This window comes from Coturnix japonica, chromosome Z (genome assembly GCF_001577835.2).
Source record: "Coturnix japonica isolate 7356 chromosome Z, Coturnix japonica 2.1, whole genome shotgun sequence".
Lineage (NCBI taxonomy): Eukaryota > Metazoa > Chordata > Aves > Galliformes > Phasianidae > Coturnix > Coturnix japonica.
The window spans coordinates 37,978,977-37,997,259 of NC_029547.1; the positions used below are offsets into that span (position 1 = coordinate 37,978,977).

At 38.3% G+C, this 18,283-nt stretch overlaps 1 protein-coding gene across 3 annotated transcripts in view; it reads right to left on the bottom strand.

Annotated features, from left to right (window-relative positions):
• Positions 1-18,283, bottom strand: part of PTCH1 (patched 1) — a 66,443-nt gene that overhangs the window by 35,352 nt on the left and 12,808 nt on the right. For 2 of the 3 annotated variants that reach the window (XM_015849306.2, XM_015849307.2), the window contains exons 3-12: positions 9,764-9,953; positions 7,216-7,285; positions 7,017-7,108; positions 5,481-5,679; positions 4,796-4,917; positions 3,373-3,520; positions 2,471-2,602; positions 2,016-2,171; positions 1,491-1,589; positions 1,098-1,223 (exon numbers count right to left, since the gene is read on the bottom strand). In XM_015849306.2, the coding sequence (XP_015704792.1) occupies positions 1,098-1,223; positions 1,491-1,589; positions 2,016-2,171; positions 2,471-2,602; positions 3,373-3,520; positions 4,796-4,917; positions 5,481-5,679; positions 7,017-7,108; positions 7,216-7,285; positions 9,764-9,953 (1,334 nt within the window). Of the gene's footprint in view, positions 1-1,097; positions 1,224-1,490; positions 1,590-2,015; positions 2,172-2,470; positions 2,603-3,372; positions 3,521-4,795; positions 4,918-5,480; positions 5,680-7,012; positions 7,109-7,215; positions 7,286-9,763; positions 9,954-18,283 lie in introns of those variants that run through there. The other variant, XM_032441271.1, reaches the window with a different exon arrangement.

Sequence of the window (18,283 nt, forward strand, 5' to 3'; positions counted from 1 at the left end):
TCTTGGAAAGAATTATAATTCACTGTTACATCATCTATAAAACAGACATCTGAGTTCCAGCAAGTCAGCAAGTCAGCAGAGCTAACCACTCAGGATTCAGCTATAGTTTTAGCTGCCACAGATACTGTCCAACAGCACAGCAAACCAAATAGGCCTTTACTTCCTCCACTGCTCAATATCAAATTGTCTATTGAGTTGAAAAATGGAAAATTAAAACTTATTGGTCATGTACCTACCATCACCAACAGTTCATTACTTTATAGCTTAATTGCAACAGCAATAATTGCCACATATATTAAGAAAACTATAATCTTTGCTTCCTCCAGGTAGCCAAATGCTCCAGGATAATGAAAAATAATTGAATAACCCACTCTGAAGCACAAGAAAAATGACTACTGAAAAAGTACAGTTTGCCTGACCTACACCAAGGTCAGGCAGCAATATAAATTGCTTGTGTGTCAAAGCAGTGTCTGATAGGAAACTCCCAAAGCTTTCTTCAAGGAGACTATTTCTTAAAAAACAAACAAACAAACAAAAAAAAAAAACCAACACTTTCTTCAGCACCTTTAATATTTCATCTTCCTGAAGGCATATTTATCAGAAACAAATAAAAGAAAACTGAGGGAAAAAGGAGAGAGCAATACATACTTCAGCCCATAAAATTTACGTTTTTCTCTCAGAAGTACTTGTAGTATAGAATTCCTGATATTCTCTCCAGAGGTTCATTGGGAGCAAGGTAGTACACAATAAAGTTTTCATTAATAAAAATTAATAATTAAAAAAATAATTTAAAAAAAAAAATAATGTATGTATATAGACACACACATCCTGTTTTTGCACTTAACCCAGTTGTGGAATGGCAGTGCAGCCTACCATCCATCAGCTAACAGAATGCAAGAAATTCCACAGAAGGAGCAGAATCCAGAGCAGACAGCTGCTGCTATTACCCAGATCTACAGAAAACAATGATTAGATACTAATTCAGTGGCCTCCAGAAGCACTGAATGTGGATTTACAACTGTCACTAACGGGTACCATCACTGGTCTCCCACAACTGGAACACATATAAGAGCTAACAAAGTAGCACATAAACTTACTTGGAGTGAAAATGCTCGTAAAGCAGGAATAGGGATTAAGGCAGCCATAAAGAATGCAGTAACATTGCTGATAGATGTAAGGGCTACACTTGCTCCTGTTCGCTTCAAACACTCGCCTGTTCTGTCCTGCAAAAACAAACAAACAATAACAACAACAAAAAATGGTGCATCTTAAAAGTCGTGTTAATAAAACAATGTCCTGCAAATGAAACAGTCATTCTACAGATGCAAGACACTAATACTGAAAAAACAAAGAAAACAAACAAACAAAAAACCAAAAAAAAAAAACAAACCCACCTGTTATTTGTTTAAAATCATTACGAATTCATTAATTCAGTATCTTTCCCTATAGGAAACCTTTTATTTCACCCTAACTTGCCACTTTCTCATTACCTCGAATGGAATTCTCTTATTCTGTCCTGTTTCACTGAAAGCATGGGCTAGAAGGAAAACATCATCTACACCAACTCCAAGAGCAAGAAAAGGCAGAACCTTGGGAAAAAAACAAAACAAGTAAAAACAATGATTGTTGTTTTATGATCTATCATGCAGCTCGCTATTACATGGTTAGCTGACGTAACTTTACGCTCTTGACTTATACAGGGACACAGAAAAACAAAGTATACAAAAAAACAATTATATAAACCACGAAAAATCTGTCTTTTTCTTTAATATCATTTGGCATCATCATGACTTAACATATCATAATGATTTATGATTATATATAATAATGATTATTATAATAATGAATAATGAATAATGATAATAATATCATTAGTTATAATGATAACTACATAGGAGAGAAGCACATGTGAAGTTCAGCAATACAAATAATTTGGCAGTTTATTTTCCCTGAAGATTCATATGTGTTTGTTCACTAATAAAGTACTAGTAATCAGACTTTTGACTCCTAAATACCTGAGTTGTGGCAGCATTAAAGGAAATTCCAATCAGTGAGCAGAGACCCAAGCCTGCAGCCACTGACAGTGCAACCAACAAGACTCCTGCCAGCCCCACGGCACCTTGAGACTTGGCACAATCCCACCTCAGCATTGTTAAACAGGCGTAGGCAAGCTGAAAGGAAGGGTCAGGGTGAGGTGGGAAGGGAAAGAGAAAAAAAAAAGAATGAAGTATTAGAACAGGTCAGTTTTTAAAAGTGATACCCTTCTCTTCTACATACCCATATTTACAAGCATTTTAAGCAGAACAGACACATTAGATATTTCACACCTGAAATGACAAAACTTTACAAATGGCAAGCTTTTTAAGTATGAAAAAACTGCTCTGGATTATTGACTGGTAAGAATGAAGCAGATATGCAAGCCACGTTCTACTACTATAAACAATTAAATAAATATATTTTGTTTTATTACCATTAGTAAGTAGCCGCTAGCTACTCTGATAACGCTGACATCAGAAAATGACTTTAGGATGTCATCCAGGGTAGTTGTAGTAAAGGAAAGCACCTTTTGAGTAGAGTTTTGTGCAACACTTTGATGAACAACCTATGAAAAGAAAAATAAAAAAGTAGCTGTATGTAAATTAAAAAACAAAACATTTTTACAGCAAACACCTGAAGCTGTTTTTGCCTTTACGTTCATATTACAGCATACACCTTACACAAGAGATTTCACTGATTCTAGATGAAGTATGTTTCCATAACTACTTCATGAAAGCTACTGTTTATCAAGTAAGAATCTCCATGCTTTAGAAAAGTCTACTGTATTTATACATTTTTTCAATTTCAGTGTAACGTTTCCTCTTTCCATAACTTTGCTGTTGATTAAGTTTTGCCTTCAATCCAAGGCCAGCATGCTCTTCAGAACACCCCTCTTTCCCCCTCTGCAGGGCCATTTCACAGAGGTCATAAGCAGCACAGAAGAGGGCACAGTTTGGGACACAAAGGCCAGGCACTGTCATGTGGCCACCCCACCCAGACTGTTGCTGGGAGAGCTAATATTTTCCAGAAACCTTTGGAAGAATCATGCAAACCAACTGCTTTTAAATCCCAAGTAGCTCTTCAGACCCTTCTCATTCTCAGCAAAGCAGAAATGTTCAAGACATCAAACAGTAAAGCCTTCATGGCTTCACATACGTGAATAATCAAGCAGTTTCTCGATTAAAAAAGAGACTAAAGTAACTTCAAAACTGGGAGGCAGTAACTTAGTTTTAGTTAAGCATCTTCTTTGGAAGAATACAGTAAAAAGCCATAAAAAGGGACAGTGGATCTCAGCAAGATTTCATACTATAATATCTAGGTTATTTTCAGTTTTACCTCGACATACATCCTCTGCCAGGCTTCCAAAATTGCTGCTGCTTTATCCTCATTCCAGTTGATATGTGAAACATACTCATATCCCTTGAAGTGCTCATACATTTGCTTAGGAGTCATTAACTGAAACATCGTTTGCAGCGCCTGGGCACTGTAACAGAGAAAAAGAAGAAAAGGAGGAGGCATAAAATAATCTCATGGCATGAAATCCCAAATGAGAGCCTAACAGCAGTTTGTAGGAGCTCTTGATTTTATAAAGCACATACTCACATTAAAATTGAATAGAGTATAATTATGCTAACTACGTATCTGGTGCAGCTGCATGGCTCTTTCAAGTACTGAGATTAAAACTTAGTTTCACTGAAGTTTATTTAGCCATTATTTTTGATAGGATCACTTTGGGTGCAAAGAATAAAACACTACTAATCAATTATAAGGATCATGATTAACAGATGACTATTACTGTGAAGATGACATAAAAATAGTTATTTCTATAAGATCTTTTAAATGCCATTGAAAATTTGTCATTTGAAAACCTTGGCATTCATTAACCATTCAAGAGAAATGCCATATTTAATTCCTGTTGCCTGGCAGACTGGGAGGACTACACAAGGACAACAATTATCCAGTGTGACTTTCCACAGTATTCAAATGCATCCAACAATTTCAGAAGCTTAACAACTACTTTATTTTCACTAAAACATATCCTTTGGCTTAATTGTTGAAAGATTTACTGCAATAAATAATTCTTCAGTATTTGGTGGAAATGTAAAAAAAAAAAAAAAAGTTCATAATCAATATTAAGACTTCCAGTAAAAAACACCTCTATTAAATATGTGATAACTGTGCTTCATTTAGCTTACTATGTCCTATATTTTTCAGAATAGTTCTCTCTCACAGGCTTCTCCCTCAGTGAAGTCCTGACTTCTTTAAAGAAAGTCTAAAAAAGTGTTTTATCGGACAAAAATACATTCAAGATGTAATAACATAAATAATATACTTTTCTCCATATTGATTCTAAACAAAAAGTTACTTTGAATTTTGAGAAAAGCCAAGTGAGTACTTTACCTGTATTTTTCCCCCTTTTTTGTCTGACAGTATTTCAAAAAATGCTCAGAGCTGTTTGGTGTTTCAAACACTGTTCAATGTTTTATACATACACACCAAACAACAAAGATGTCAGAAAAAAAAAATAAAAAATCTATTTCTAAGAAATGTACATTATCATTCGGAGGTTAGAAGCAGGAAGCAGTGATGTCAATTAAACAATTATCTAATCATTGTTTTAAATTCTGCTTTCTTGAGGCATGCATGTCCTCCTAAAAGGGTTCATAATACACATGAAGGATAAATACACATGTACCCTAAAAACGAAATTCTAACAGGGAAAAACTTTAGAATTTTCTTTAAACATTTATTTCTTTACCTGACAAGTTTACCAGAACTGTTCTTGACTGTACCACCTATAATTAACTCTTCCTGCCAATGCATGTATTTTCTTGACAGTCCATAGCATCCACCACTCAATATAAGGGCTACATCAAGAGGCTGGAAAATGTTATAAAGAAGAAATTGATCAGTTGCATAACTTCAGACAAAACTGCATGGAAGTTGATTTATGGTACAGTAAAAAAACTGATATTCAAGATTGTTTAAGAGGTCTAAAAAGAGAAATTATGCTCAACTACTCAAGTGGACAAATCAGTCAGGTATTAACTGAACAAACAGCAACTTTCCCAAAGCCTGACTGAAAGACAGATGTATAAAACTGGGCACCACTAATTTAGATTATTCACAAAGTAAACAAAATTGGCCCTACCTGAAGGAAGGAAGGCTTTGCTATCTGGTATGAGCATACAGAGTAGATGCATTTCAGCAGTGGTTCTCTCTGAGGAATTAAGTCTTTTGAAATGCTACACTGCCACTTTGCCATCCTTGGCCAGCAGTACTGTACTCTGACTCTAAATATGGGGGATTAACTATTGCATCACAGAATGACAGAAAGTTATCAGCTGTTTCAGCAGCAGTCAATTAGACCTACATACTGCTTCTTCTCTCCTCCCTGCCTCTAGCTTCCCCAATATAAGATACAAACAAGCACAAGAACTTACTTTGGTAGAATTTTTATTGGGAGCTGTGATTGGGCAATCAGGATCAGCAGGATTCAGGCAAGGTCGATCCATATAACCATGACCAACCTCTGCTTTATTCAGCATTTCTTCCCAGCTCTCCACTTGGTAGTTTATTTTCTTTAACTCTTCCAAGAATTCTAAGGGGTCAAAGTTGATCCACTGCAAAGGAGGCTTCCCTCTGCAAAATAAATCAGGGTTTTTTTTGTTTTTTTTAATTATGTTTGTTTTCTAAGTTATTACATTTGCTGATAAGATTGTTTCATACAGGATATGAAATGTGGCATATTTTAATTTTATTTGTTTATGTACCTTTTTTGTAGCCTTAGTGCCATTTAAAAATAAATATTTGGGTTTTACAAAGTTATTGCAAAAAATACAATATATTCACAAGTAAAAAGCACTTCTATTTACAAGCAAAAGTAAAGAAATTATTAAGCACCTAAATAATAAAAAAGCAGCCAATTGCTGCTGGACAGAATTAGGGGAAAGGAAGAAGGAAAGAAAAGAAGGGGCTGAAGAAAGAAAGCCTTTCTCATAGTATCAGATTACTTCTTGCTACTCTAATAACCATCTTGCAGATGTAATCAATCAATACAGATGATCTTTGGTTATACTATGCTTCTTCAAATGCCCTGACAGCTTGACTATTGGCTAGCAAGCTCTCTTGCTATCACGGCTACCATTACTATCACTGTCGTATTTCCCACCCCAACTTGTGAATTTTTGATGTTGACAGACTAGAATGGATTTTGGCTGCCTTATTCTGTGGTTCAAACCACACTGTATCTGCCTAACCAGGCTTAAGTCACTATTCCAGTTCTCCCAACCAGAAATCACAAGCCCTGTATGTTTCCCATCTAGAAATGTACACTAAAGGTTATGAGATAGCCATTGCAAATTGCTTTTACAGAGACAGAAACAAGAGCAAACCAGAGCAGAAACAATTAACTCTTGCATAATTAACAGAAAATGCCCACACATATCAACAATTAATTGCTTGAATGATTTAGGGCATATAATATCACATTTATAAATTGTGAGAAACCACCCATAAAAGATACTATGTATGGTTTCTTCGATGAACTCATAAGTAAAGGATTTGGATTTTTTGTTTCTTAGAAGATCTGAGATTTAACCCCAGAAATTTTCTTAGAAATAAAATTTCCAATTAATCAATGCTATTTGTAAACTAAGAAAAAAAAGAGACAAGTTTATTTCCAAAAGAAGCGTAAAGCCCTTAAAGCTTAGACTGAGAACTTATAGCTTTAAGGGCTTGCTAGCAGAGTGAGAAAAATACTACAGAAACCAAATTGATGCCTACAATTCATCTTGCAGAAACAAAAATATGTGTTCAGTTAAAAAAAAAAGTCTATGCAGACTTCCAGTAGAGACGCCATAATTTTATTTTACTGTTAAACCAGAATGTCAATGGATAGTCAGAATGCAATGCAAAATCATACATAGTTATAGAATTAAAATTAATCAGACTAGAAAGATAAATAATTGCATGCTTACAATAGATAGGCAGTTCCTGACTGTAGCTTTGCTCCCTCCCAGAAGCAGTCCAAAGGAGTGATAATTAAGCAAGGATAAAGATATTCTATAATCTGTCAAAATGAGAAGTGGCAAAAATTAGGCTAGAACATAATCTAAGCAGCATAAGTTCAATTATGATTATAGAAAAAGTTTCCAAGTAAATGACTGCTATGCATACCTGATCCATGTAACCTGCTTCTGTGATGAGTTCCCCTGATTTATAACATAAATGTTCCAACTTCCACTGTCTGTAATAAGAACAACAAATATTTTTCTTCAACAGTAACTGAAAAGTTATATTTTAAATGTAACATACATTAAAAATTACAACTTAAACTCTTTTATTGGCTTCAAGTAGCAAACCACTGAGGAAAGCAAATTTTATTCAACATAGATATACCACACCTCACATGAAAAGCTCGTTTTGTAGTTATAGATATTTTTGTTTCAGTTGTTCTAAATGGTCTCCATAAATAGAGCTGCTTTTAAGTGAGCAAACTGGTTGATTTGATTAAAAGGGACAGAAATTTGACTTTATATAAATTAGACCACTTGTCACTTCAGTTATCATTCAGAGATGCAACCAAAAGACAAGTCATTTTGAGGCTCAGAGGACTAGAATGTTCCTAAACTGACTCACACACACAGAAGGGAAAGAAACCATCAGGCTTTCTCCCTCCCTTTTTCAGCTGTATTACAAATTCTACTGACATGACTTCAGGCACTTTAACGCAAAGCAGGAGCCAGGTAAAAGCTAACAGGAGCCTGAGCACAAGCTAATTCAGGCATCAGCTAAATATGCTGAAAAGATATCCTGAAAGATACTGGATTTCATGACTCAGATATCATCCCTAGGCACATCATCATATAAGCATTAACCCTGGAAGAACCACTTTTCAGGAAGACACCTCAATAGTCAAAAGCTGGTACCCTTGTATGGTGCAGTCTTACCACTGTTGTTGGATACCACAAAGTTCCCAGTCTTCAGTATGTGCACATAGCCACTCTGAATCATAGAATCACAAGGTTGGAAAGGACCTACAAGACCATGTAGTCCAACTGTCCTTTCATTATCATAGCTACAACAAACCACTAAACCATATCTCACAGCTCCTCATCCAGATGCCTCTAGAACAATGCCAGGGACAGCAACTCTACCACCTCCCTGGACAGGCCATTCCAGCATCCAATCACTCTCTGAGAGAAAAAGTTCCTTCTTACATCCAGTCTAAACCTCTCCTGGTACAACTTGCAGCCATTTCCCTGGGTCCTGTTTGTTGCCTGGGAGAAGAGGTCAATCCCCTGCTCATCACAACCTCCCTTCAAGAAGTTGCAGAATGCAATGAGGTCTCCCCCTGAGCCTCTTTTTCCCAGGATTAAACAATCCCAGCTCCCTCAGCCATTCCTCATTAGACTTGTGCTCCAGACCCCTCACCAGTTTCATTGCCCTTCTCTGGACGCATTCCAACATCTTTCTTGTAGTGAGGAGCCCAAAACTGAACACAGTACTCAAAATGCAGTCTCACCAGAGCTGAGTATCGGGAAATGATTTACCTCTCTGCTCCTGCTGGCCACACTATTTCTTATACAGGCCAGGATGCTGTTGGCCTTCTTGGCCACCTGGGCACACTGTTGGCTTATGTTCAGCTGAGCATCAACCAACACCCCCAGGTGCCTTTCCTCTTCACAGTCATCCAGCCACTCAACCCCAAGCCTATAGCACTGCATGGGGTTATTGTGACCAAAGTGCAGGACCCAGCACTTAGCCTTGTTGAACTTCATCCCATTCACCTCAGCCCAGCGATCCAGTTTATCCAGATCCCTCTGATCCCTCCCTACCCTCAGGCAGGTCAACACCACCTCCCAACTTGGTGTCATCTGCAAACTTACTGAGGGTACACTCAACCCCCTTATCTAGGTCAATGAAGATATTAAACAAGATGGGCCCCAGTACCGACACCTGGGGGACACCACTTGTAGCGGGTTGCCAGCTGGACTTAACTCCATTAACCACTACCTGTTGGGCATGGCCCTCTAGCCAGTTCCTTACCCAAAGGAGGGTATTCCTGTCCAGGCCATGGGCAACCAGTTTCCCCAGGAGAATACTGTGAGAGACCATCTAGGCAGACTACATCAACAGCCTTTCCCTCATCTACCAGTCCAGTCACCCAGTCATAGAAGGAAATGAGGCTGGTCAAGCATGACCTGCCTTTCATGAACCCATGCAGACTTTCCCCTTGATTCTTACCCACAGATGCTGAACTTTAAGATCAACTCTACTATGACTACCTATGTTACTGAATAACTGTTACTCCATCTGCTGACAGTTCTCACAAATTTTCATCCCCCTTTATACACAAACTACCAGAATGACAGTAAACTGTACTCATGTTTAGAGTCACTATGTGATTCAAGATGGTGGGTCAGTGAATAAATACTACTCTAACACAGAAAGCTTCATAATTTTAAAAATATGATCAATTAGATTTCATATTGGGAGCATAGATATCACTTCTCAAGAAAGATAACTGCTAAATAATGTAGAACTGCTCATAGGGGCATGTTTTTAGAATCTCTTCCAAAACCACTTACCAGCGGCAGACAAATCAGAAAGTCCTAAAATAAAGGCTCAAGAGTTCTCATCTCTTAGAAATATGCGGAGGGAAACACATGTTCAATCTCCGGTAGTTACATATCACCAAGAACATTTTTGCTTATCTGCTCACCTGTTGTACATATAAACATGTACTCTGCTGGCCTGAAGTGCAGAGTCAAGGTGCTGTCGGAGTGCTTCTGTTGTCAGTACATTAGTTCCTTCTTCCTGTGGAGTCTGAATCATGAGCTGGGGGTTAAACATAGCCTCTTCTCCAATCTTCTGCCGTGTGTAGTTTAACTCCTGACTCACTCGTCCACCAACTGATGTAAAAATATCAATAGTTTTGTATTAGCTAAAATACACTTATTTGTGATGACTACAATGCACATCCTCCAGTCCGAAAAGCTATGGTACATGAACAGACTAATCTATCTCAAAAAGATCACCGAGTAAATAAAACTAGTAAGAAATTAACTTTAGTAATACTACAAAAATCATACTCCTTATTAAAGCTCTCACTGTACTATAATGTAAACCAAAGGCTCAAACAAAAATTTTTGTAAATATGAAAAACAAGAAAAAAACAAAAACAACTCACAACTTTTTCTGTTCCTTACTGAGTGTACCCTCAGTAAGTTTTCTGATAACACCAAGCTGAGTGGTGCAGCTGACAGGGTGGAACATCATCCAGAAGGACCTGGACAGGCTCAATTAGTGGGCACATGAGAATCTAATGAAGTTCAATGAGGCCAAGTGCTAGGTGTTGCACCTGGGTCAAGGCAATTCCAGATGTGAGTAGAGACTAAAAGAATTCCCTCAGACCAGTCCAGAGGAGAAGGACCTGAGGATTTTGGTGGACAAAAAACTGGACATGAGCCAGCAGTATGCACTGACAGCCCAGAAGGCTAACAGTAACCAGGGCTGCATCAAAAGAGGGGCGGTCAGCAGGAAGAGGGAGGGGATTGCCCCCCTCTGCTCTGCACTTCCTGAGGCCCCATCTGGAGTACTGTGTCCAGGCCTGGGGCCCCGGGTATAAGAAAGATAGCAGAGCTGTTGGTGTGGGTCCAGAGGAGGGCCACAACAGTTATCAATGGGCTGGAGCCCACAGGAGCTCTTCTCTCCTGTGAAGAAAGGTTGAGGGACTGGGCTTGTTCAGGTCGAAGAAGGCTCCAGGAATATCTCATTGTGGCCTTCCAGTACTTGAAGGGAGCCTATAAGCAGGAGGGGAAGCAACTTTTAACATGGTCTGACACCAACAGGACAAGGGAGAATGGCTTTAAACTAGAAGAGGGGAAATTCAGTTTAGATGTTAGGAAGAAATGCTTTGCTCAGAGTGTGGTGAAGCATTGGCACAGGCTGCCCAGAGAAACTGTGGATGCCCCATCCCTGGAGGCACTCAAGGACAGGCTGGATGGGGACCTGGGCAGCCTGAGCTGGTGGGTGGCAGCCCTGCAAGGGATCAGAAAAAGATATCTTTAAGGTACCCTCCAACCTAAGCCACGCTATGGTTCTACAACTCTTCTAGACCACATCAAATACTTCTCTGTCACAATTACCACTGCCTGTATGAACACACTGCTCCAATAGCACATTTCCAAGATAATGGGCATTAATTCATACCCTTCTCCTAAATAATCTGGCAAAGTCAGAAGCAGAATGTTTCTTGTCAGTCAAAAAAGTGAGGAGAGAAGGAGTAGGTGGTCAGTGCTACTTCTTCCAAACAAAAAAAAAAAGAAAAAAAATATCAACTTAACATTAAGAGAACTAGCTGTGAATGCAGCAGAAAGGACTATCTATGGTTTATTTGCCCCAATAATTCCACACCTGCATAATATTCTGTGATGCAGGATACAGTGAATGTGCAGTGACTATTTTATAAATCCAAATGAGCTGAACAGTGTGTTTCATATCAAAACAGAGTTTTTAAAAGAGGAAAGGAAAAGGCAAGGGGAAACTGCAAAAGTAGGCAGGCTCTAGAAGGAGCCATATTCAGTTTTTCTTGCCAGAAATATTACATAAGAATGGAAAATTATCTTCCCACTCAGAGATCAGAATTCAGCTAGAGTTTGTATAATCTATATAACCCTCTATCTAACAAGGGCATGGAGGGAGTGTGTGTGTGTGGTGGGGGGCGGGGGGGGGGGGTGGCACAATTAATTCAGCTAACTGGCTGAATTGAGACCACATTCAGATAAGGAAGACTAAATTATCATCTGTTAAGTCCAAGCTACAGACATCCTTTGTTACCTATTTTCTGTCACCTTGGCACTGATAGAATTACTGCTGAAGTTGAATCCTGCAACAGTGTGAAGAGAAATTAGACACCTAGTCTTCCTAGGACATATACTGATCTGTAACTAGCTGGCAGTGTGGGAAATGATACCCTTTAAATCTGAATAAGCCAGGAGCACTTTTTTTTTTTTCTTAAAAAAAGTGGGCCCTCAACCTATGCATATGCCATCCCTAAGGCTAAGTGGACCACCAGAAAAGAAATTGGGCATGGATAAACTTGTCAGAATCACACCATCAGCAATTAAATGATAGTCATTTTTACATGAGGTATCACTTAATTTCCAGATCATGAATTCTTCGAAAAAGAATTTCCACAACACACTCCATTTTCTCAGTCTGTCATTTGTGTAGTTATCTCATTCATATCAAGTTATCTCATTCATATCAAACAATGGTCAGTTTGAAGTAATAAAGCATATGAATGGAAGTACAACTTCCTCACCTAGATTCCCTTTATAACTTCCTAACAGCCCTTTTACCACTGCATATGTGTGATATCAAAAACAAAAAAAACCAATTGTTTAACTGTATCACAAATAAAACACTAGAAACAGGTAAGACTTTGCCTCAGATGTTTTCACTGTGTATAACAAGCTGAGCAATCACAACTAAATACAGATTCAAGTAAACCTTCATATCAAACAGTAACCATAGACTGAAAGTTAATTTGCACACCCTTGTATCATGTTTTTCATACCTTCTTTGTGAGGGGGATTTTTATGTAATCCCAGCACTTTCACTCAACAGCCCAGTGTTCATGATCACTGCTGTCTTTCTCCCCCATCCAGTACTCTTATGGTATGTTAATAAAATTTGCTCTTTCTTACAGGAATATAGAAAGGGAGTAGAGAACCACCCTAACCAGTGTAACACGGAGCCAGAGCTTCTTTTGCAGCCCTTCAGGCAGTAAGCATTTCAGAAGACAAAATAGCATTCTCTCTCTTTGTGCCCCTGTGCCAGCAAAGACAATAAAGACCCAATTTTTTGAGGACTGTGGACTCTATCATAAACATTTAGTTCTGGTACTACCTTCTCTCCCATTCTGCTCACACTTTACTTTTGAATTTAGCTAGGACTTGAAACAACAAATCGTATGTCATGCAAGACAAAGGCTGACATTCCTATCTCTGCTGAAAGTGACCAACTGTTTACTATCAACAGAAATGATTGCTTCCTAATCAGGGTCCTGTCAAACCACATTAACTTCACAGACAAGGCAGATTTAGCTAATCAAAACTGCATCACACAAGTCAGCCAACAGAACAGAAGCTGTTTCCCCTATTTTTCACTCAAAACAGGAATAGCAAAACCATCCGGGAACACAAGCACATATTCCAGAACTCAACTGTCAGTCTTTTCTGCATATTTCTTAGGGCATTACACAATTTTATTATTTGACATGATCATTATGTTCATTTACTCTGCCAAACAGAGCAAAGATAACTCCATGGGCAAACACAGATACTTTACACAATGTAACAGTCACATACAAAGAAACTGTGAACTGGCAGAGGAAACTTCTGATTGCCAAGGACATCATTATGTGAAAAAACATTATAGGACAAATGATGTAATGGAAAATAAAACCAATGAATAAAATTGTGTTATTTTGTGGTTTTCCTTCATGGGCTCTATTTTCTTATATTTGGCGAAAACAGTACTAGAAATGCAATGACACGGACTACCGATATTTCTGATTTTATTCACTGTTAAAGACAGAACTATTTCCCTTTAATATCTTGGTGACAAAAGTCATACTTCATTCTCCTTTTCTGATATATAAGAAATCACTTGATAGCACTTGAGTCCATTATTATCTGATTTAGTGACCAGTCATCTGAGTTGGTGGCACAAATTCCTGCAAGTCATAACACTGATTTAAATAACAGATCTGCACACTGTCTCATGGCCAATGGTAATATAAGGCAGCAGTTTTGTATACTTCAGGTGGAGTCAACAGATTTTAGGTGTTTGTCTACTCAAAATGATACCATGTTTTCTGCAAAATTTAGCCAACAAGAAATTTTTAAAAAGAAGAAAAAAACGTCAAGACACAATAATAACGTCAGTGTCCTGGGACCCTATCTCAGTTAATATATCAGTTTCTAATTTCAGGTTCCTGAACTGCAACATATAGCCTGAGGGTTTGTTTGTTTGTTTGTTTTTTCAGATGCGTACACAACCTGCTTTTAACCATTCAACTGATACCTTGTACGTGACTGTACAGCAACTACCTTAGCAGAGAGCAAATTCCCTCTAAATAAACAACTTTCATGAGAGCCAACAACTAGGATAAAAAATATTTGCCTGACACAGTGTAGTGATGAAATTTTGTGAAACCAAAGTCAGTATCTCCAGAAATAGTACTGGTCTGGGGTCCTAAGCTTTTCTGTGTCAAGTCTGACCTGCATGAATGGTACAGAACATTCTGGAGACCTCACCTTCTGAAGACAAGCGTTTACACTTGAATACATTTTTCCAGAATTGTTTACATAAGTCATGAGATCACTGCCTGAGGGATACCCATAGCCACCATATACCTCCTGCACATTCCCTCCTGCCACCTAACAAGATCTCTCTCTGGACTAACTGCTGCTGAGGATTTCCTTCCACTCTTCTTCCTCACCAAGTCTCTCTGTTAGCTGTTCCCATACACTATTTCTATTACATGTGTAATGGTATGCTGCTCAAAAATTGCAGAGTGGAAGAAGTTTCAGTCCTTTACAGTGGAAGAACACAGCTTCAGCTCCCTGTCCCAAACATTTATCAGGATAGAAATATTTGTGCCTGCCATGTAATAGAATGCAGTACCTGAGAAGAATCACACAGGACTGAATAAAGAAATGGAGAGTTGAGCTCTCTGGCGGATACAAAGACTACCCTGCTTCTTATTGGACAAAGAAAAATTACAGCCTTTTGATTTAAAGCTTCCTGTTGCTCCTAAAGTAGCCTGTGCATGCTGCTTGCTCATCATGTTCTTTGTCAGTTGTAGAATACAGTTTTTCTGCACACAGACAGTACTACTTAGCATCTTCATTTTTCATGACAGAAGTAGGTAAGGTGGCAACTTCTTCAGAATTTACTGGCAAAGTGCAGAGGTATTGGAGGAACAACATAACAATTTCACTGAAAATTCTAATGAGGTTAATGGGGGATCTTGTCAGCCAATTAGAACTGCACTGTACAATTTTTTGGTTACCCATGCTAATTTTTTTAATGCTCATTTATTTAATAATGTAACATAAAATTTCAAAGAAAATGATGCATTTGCAAGGTCTGGAATGCAGTGGTAAGACAGTGTCTTAAAGAGACTACATGGTCATTCAGCGGTCTGTTCCAACAGCTCAACAAAAAATGATTATCTATATCCTGCAATTAATTAAACATGACCTGTGCAAGACACTGGACTATGGTCAGTTAGAAACACCCCACTGTATCTAGGTTTTCTTTCATTGCTTTTACTCTGCTAAATACACACGCCTGCATTTATATTGCTCATATAGAATGGCAACAATTGCACCTGCCCAGGTTAAGGCTGCCAGCACTATTCCATTTCCTTTCCCAACATTCAGTTAACAGTACTCTTTTCTCACCCCTTCCATGCTAACGTCCAACAAAATGACATCAGCATATCACAATATAAAGACTCTATCAATCTCTTTAAGGACCACTAGCTTCTAAGAAAATCTAGAAGCAAACTGATTATCTCAATAATTTCTGCTTAAATTATATATATATATTATATATATATATATATAAAAAAAGATTACTGATTACAAATGAAAAAAGCTACAAAAACCAAAAGCACTTCAGAAGCTTTTTACTTCCCAAAATGTCATGTTACCTCTCACAGATGATGGCAGTGGCTCCAGAACTCCTGTTATGAATTTCATTACTGCTTATATGACTATGAATAGCAGAAATAAAAACACAAAGATGGCTCTTCATTTGGCCAGTCTGAGAACATTTAGAGTAGTGACAAGGATACAAAGCTGTCTGTGGGCTCAGGAAGATAGCCCAGCAACAGCTGCTGCAGACTGTAGTGGGAAACATTTCCTACAATTTAAGAGGCTAAAATGTTTTCCTTCTAAAAATCAAATAAAGATTATTCCACATGTATGCATTTGTACCAGCCATACGCAGAATGTATATATATACACATTATTTCTGATTAAGTAAAATAAATAAAATCACTAAAGAAGTTATTTAAGTTTTAATGCACTTGTGGGTTGGTGTCTCTCTGGGTTGAGACGTTCCAAAATACAATAAAAAAAACAACAACTGAACAAGTTCAATGGTACAATCTGGAATAAATAAATAAATAAATAAATTTAAAAAAAAATAAAAAATAAAAAATAGAAGCTTTGAAATGTACAGGAATATACATAACAGACAAAACTGGCATATGTAATTCAAACTTGCCAATTAAATGTAAAATGCAGTAGCTGCTTACTGAGCTGTGACACATGTCCTTGGTAACAGGATATGAGCTGCTCACCTCTGGGTCACTGGTTCTAATCAAGCCAGGAACAACAGTGACCACAAGTTGTTTACCATCTGACAGCTGTTTTGCTAGCTCATGCGAAATGAGTTGGTGGTCTCAGTCCACTTCCTAACAGGCAGGTGTACATATTATAGAAAACCACTGTCACAATTGCTATCCTTGTTGACCATCTCAACAAAGAGATGGAGGAATGAATGGAGAGTGAACAGTCCTTTCTTCCAAAGGTATGGTTCCTTCGGGTCAGAGCTGAGATGTAGGTTTTTGGTAGATAAGCCCAACTATGGAATTTTCTGGGTAAAGTATCAGGAGGAATAAGGGACCCCGGACTCTGCTACTTCCTAAAAATCAGGGAGACGGTTTATGGGTGGGATAGGCAGCTAATACAGACTGTAGCAACTCTAATAGTTTATGATCCTGTAACAATTTCATCCTCTGAAAAGCAAAACTGGAGTTTCACTTTTCAGAGTTAACAAACATTTGTGCATGCTTAACAATAGGCCCAGACCCTCACACATACTGAACGTGACTAAATTTCCAGTTCATCTAAGAAGGGGCTTCGAGGTCTAAACCTAACGATTTTAAAAGAGCTGAAAATAACTGACTTGAGCTACTTTAACTTGGATATAAGCTTCTGATGGGTAATATGTTAAAAACAATGTACTGTGCTGTTCCACGGCAGTCAGCTTTCCTCTAGGCCCAACTTTTCACTTAACCTCTTAGTGGCCTTTCCTCTAACATGTAATTGTTTTCCTGTGTGGTTAAAAGCAGTATTTTCAAGTCTTCTCACCTATACTCCTGGGATAGCACAAATTTCATCTGTACACAAAGTAGCACAAAGTTCTAATGAAAATTTTTAAAGGAACAACAATCAGTAAAGAGAAACTGTACATCCAGAACTACTTTTTCTTAAATAACGCTTTCAGGTGGTAGCAAAAAAAAAAATAAATAAAATAAAAAAAATAAAAAAGAATGCACATGTTATGAAACAGGGTACAGTTTCTTTCAAGTATTCCCTACCAGCTGCTTCCTGTACCATCTGTTGTCGCCTAAGCAGCTTCCTTCTGAATGGCTTTGCACTGAAGCAGAACTGCTCTCACTGCTGGACACAATCAGGTCAGGTCAGCACTCCCCCCAAGCACCAAACCTGCTGCCTATCATTGCTCCCCCCATCCCGATATTTCTTACTGGCCACCAGCTCCCAAGACCACGCTGCATCTGTCAGGAAGCCCATTTTTTATAGCTTGTTTGCTATTCACACCAAGGAGTAATGCGCACATTTGATTTTGCACAGGATGCAATCAGATTCCTGTCAGACACACTGAGAGTGTGACCATATGGCCAAATCCATTTTAAAACAGACGACAGTGACGAAGTTAAACAAATGAACATCCCACAAAATGACCTTTTTTTTTTTTTTTAATGCTTCTGGCCAGTCTGATCATTCAGACAATTCTACTTCATTACCAGGTATTTAACCTTACAGAAATGCTGTATTCTCCTGTTAGAAACAAAATTGTTTGAATCTCCACAAAAAGGACTAGAAATGCTGTACTCCCAGCAAGTACAGACAAAGTATGGAGATTTCATTAGGCTGAATTCTGTGCATTGAGTCAAGATACCCACCCAGAGACAATGCCAGCACTCACAGAGTTTGCTCTCCACCAGTGCATTCAGTGTGTTGCATAACATCAACCCCAGCTCTTTCCTCCTACCTTCTGCAGGGCTGACATCACCCCTGGGCACCACAAGCTACTCTGGCCCTGCAGGGCCAATGCCAAGCCCCTCTTTCACTGGCTTCCACTTGAGGCCACAAGGGGTCGAGCACAATGGATGCCCCCAGCTTCACATACAGGC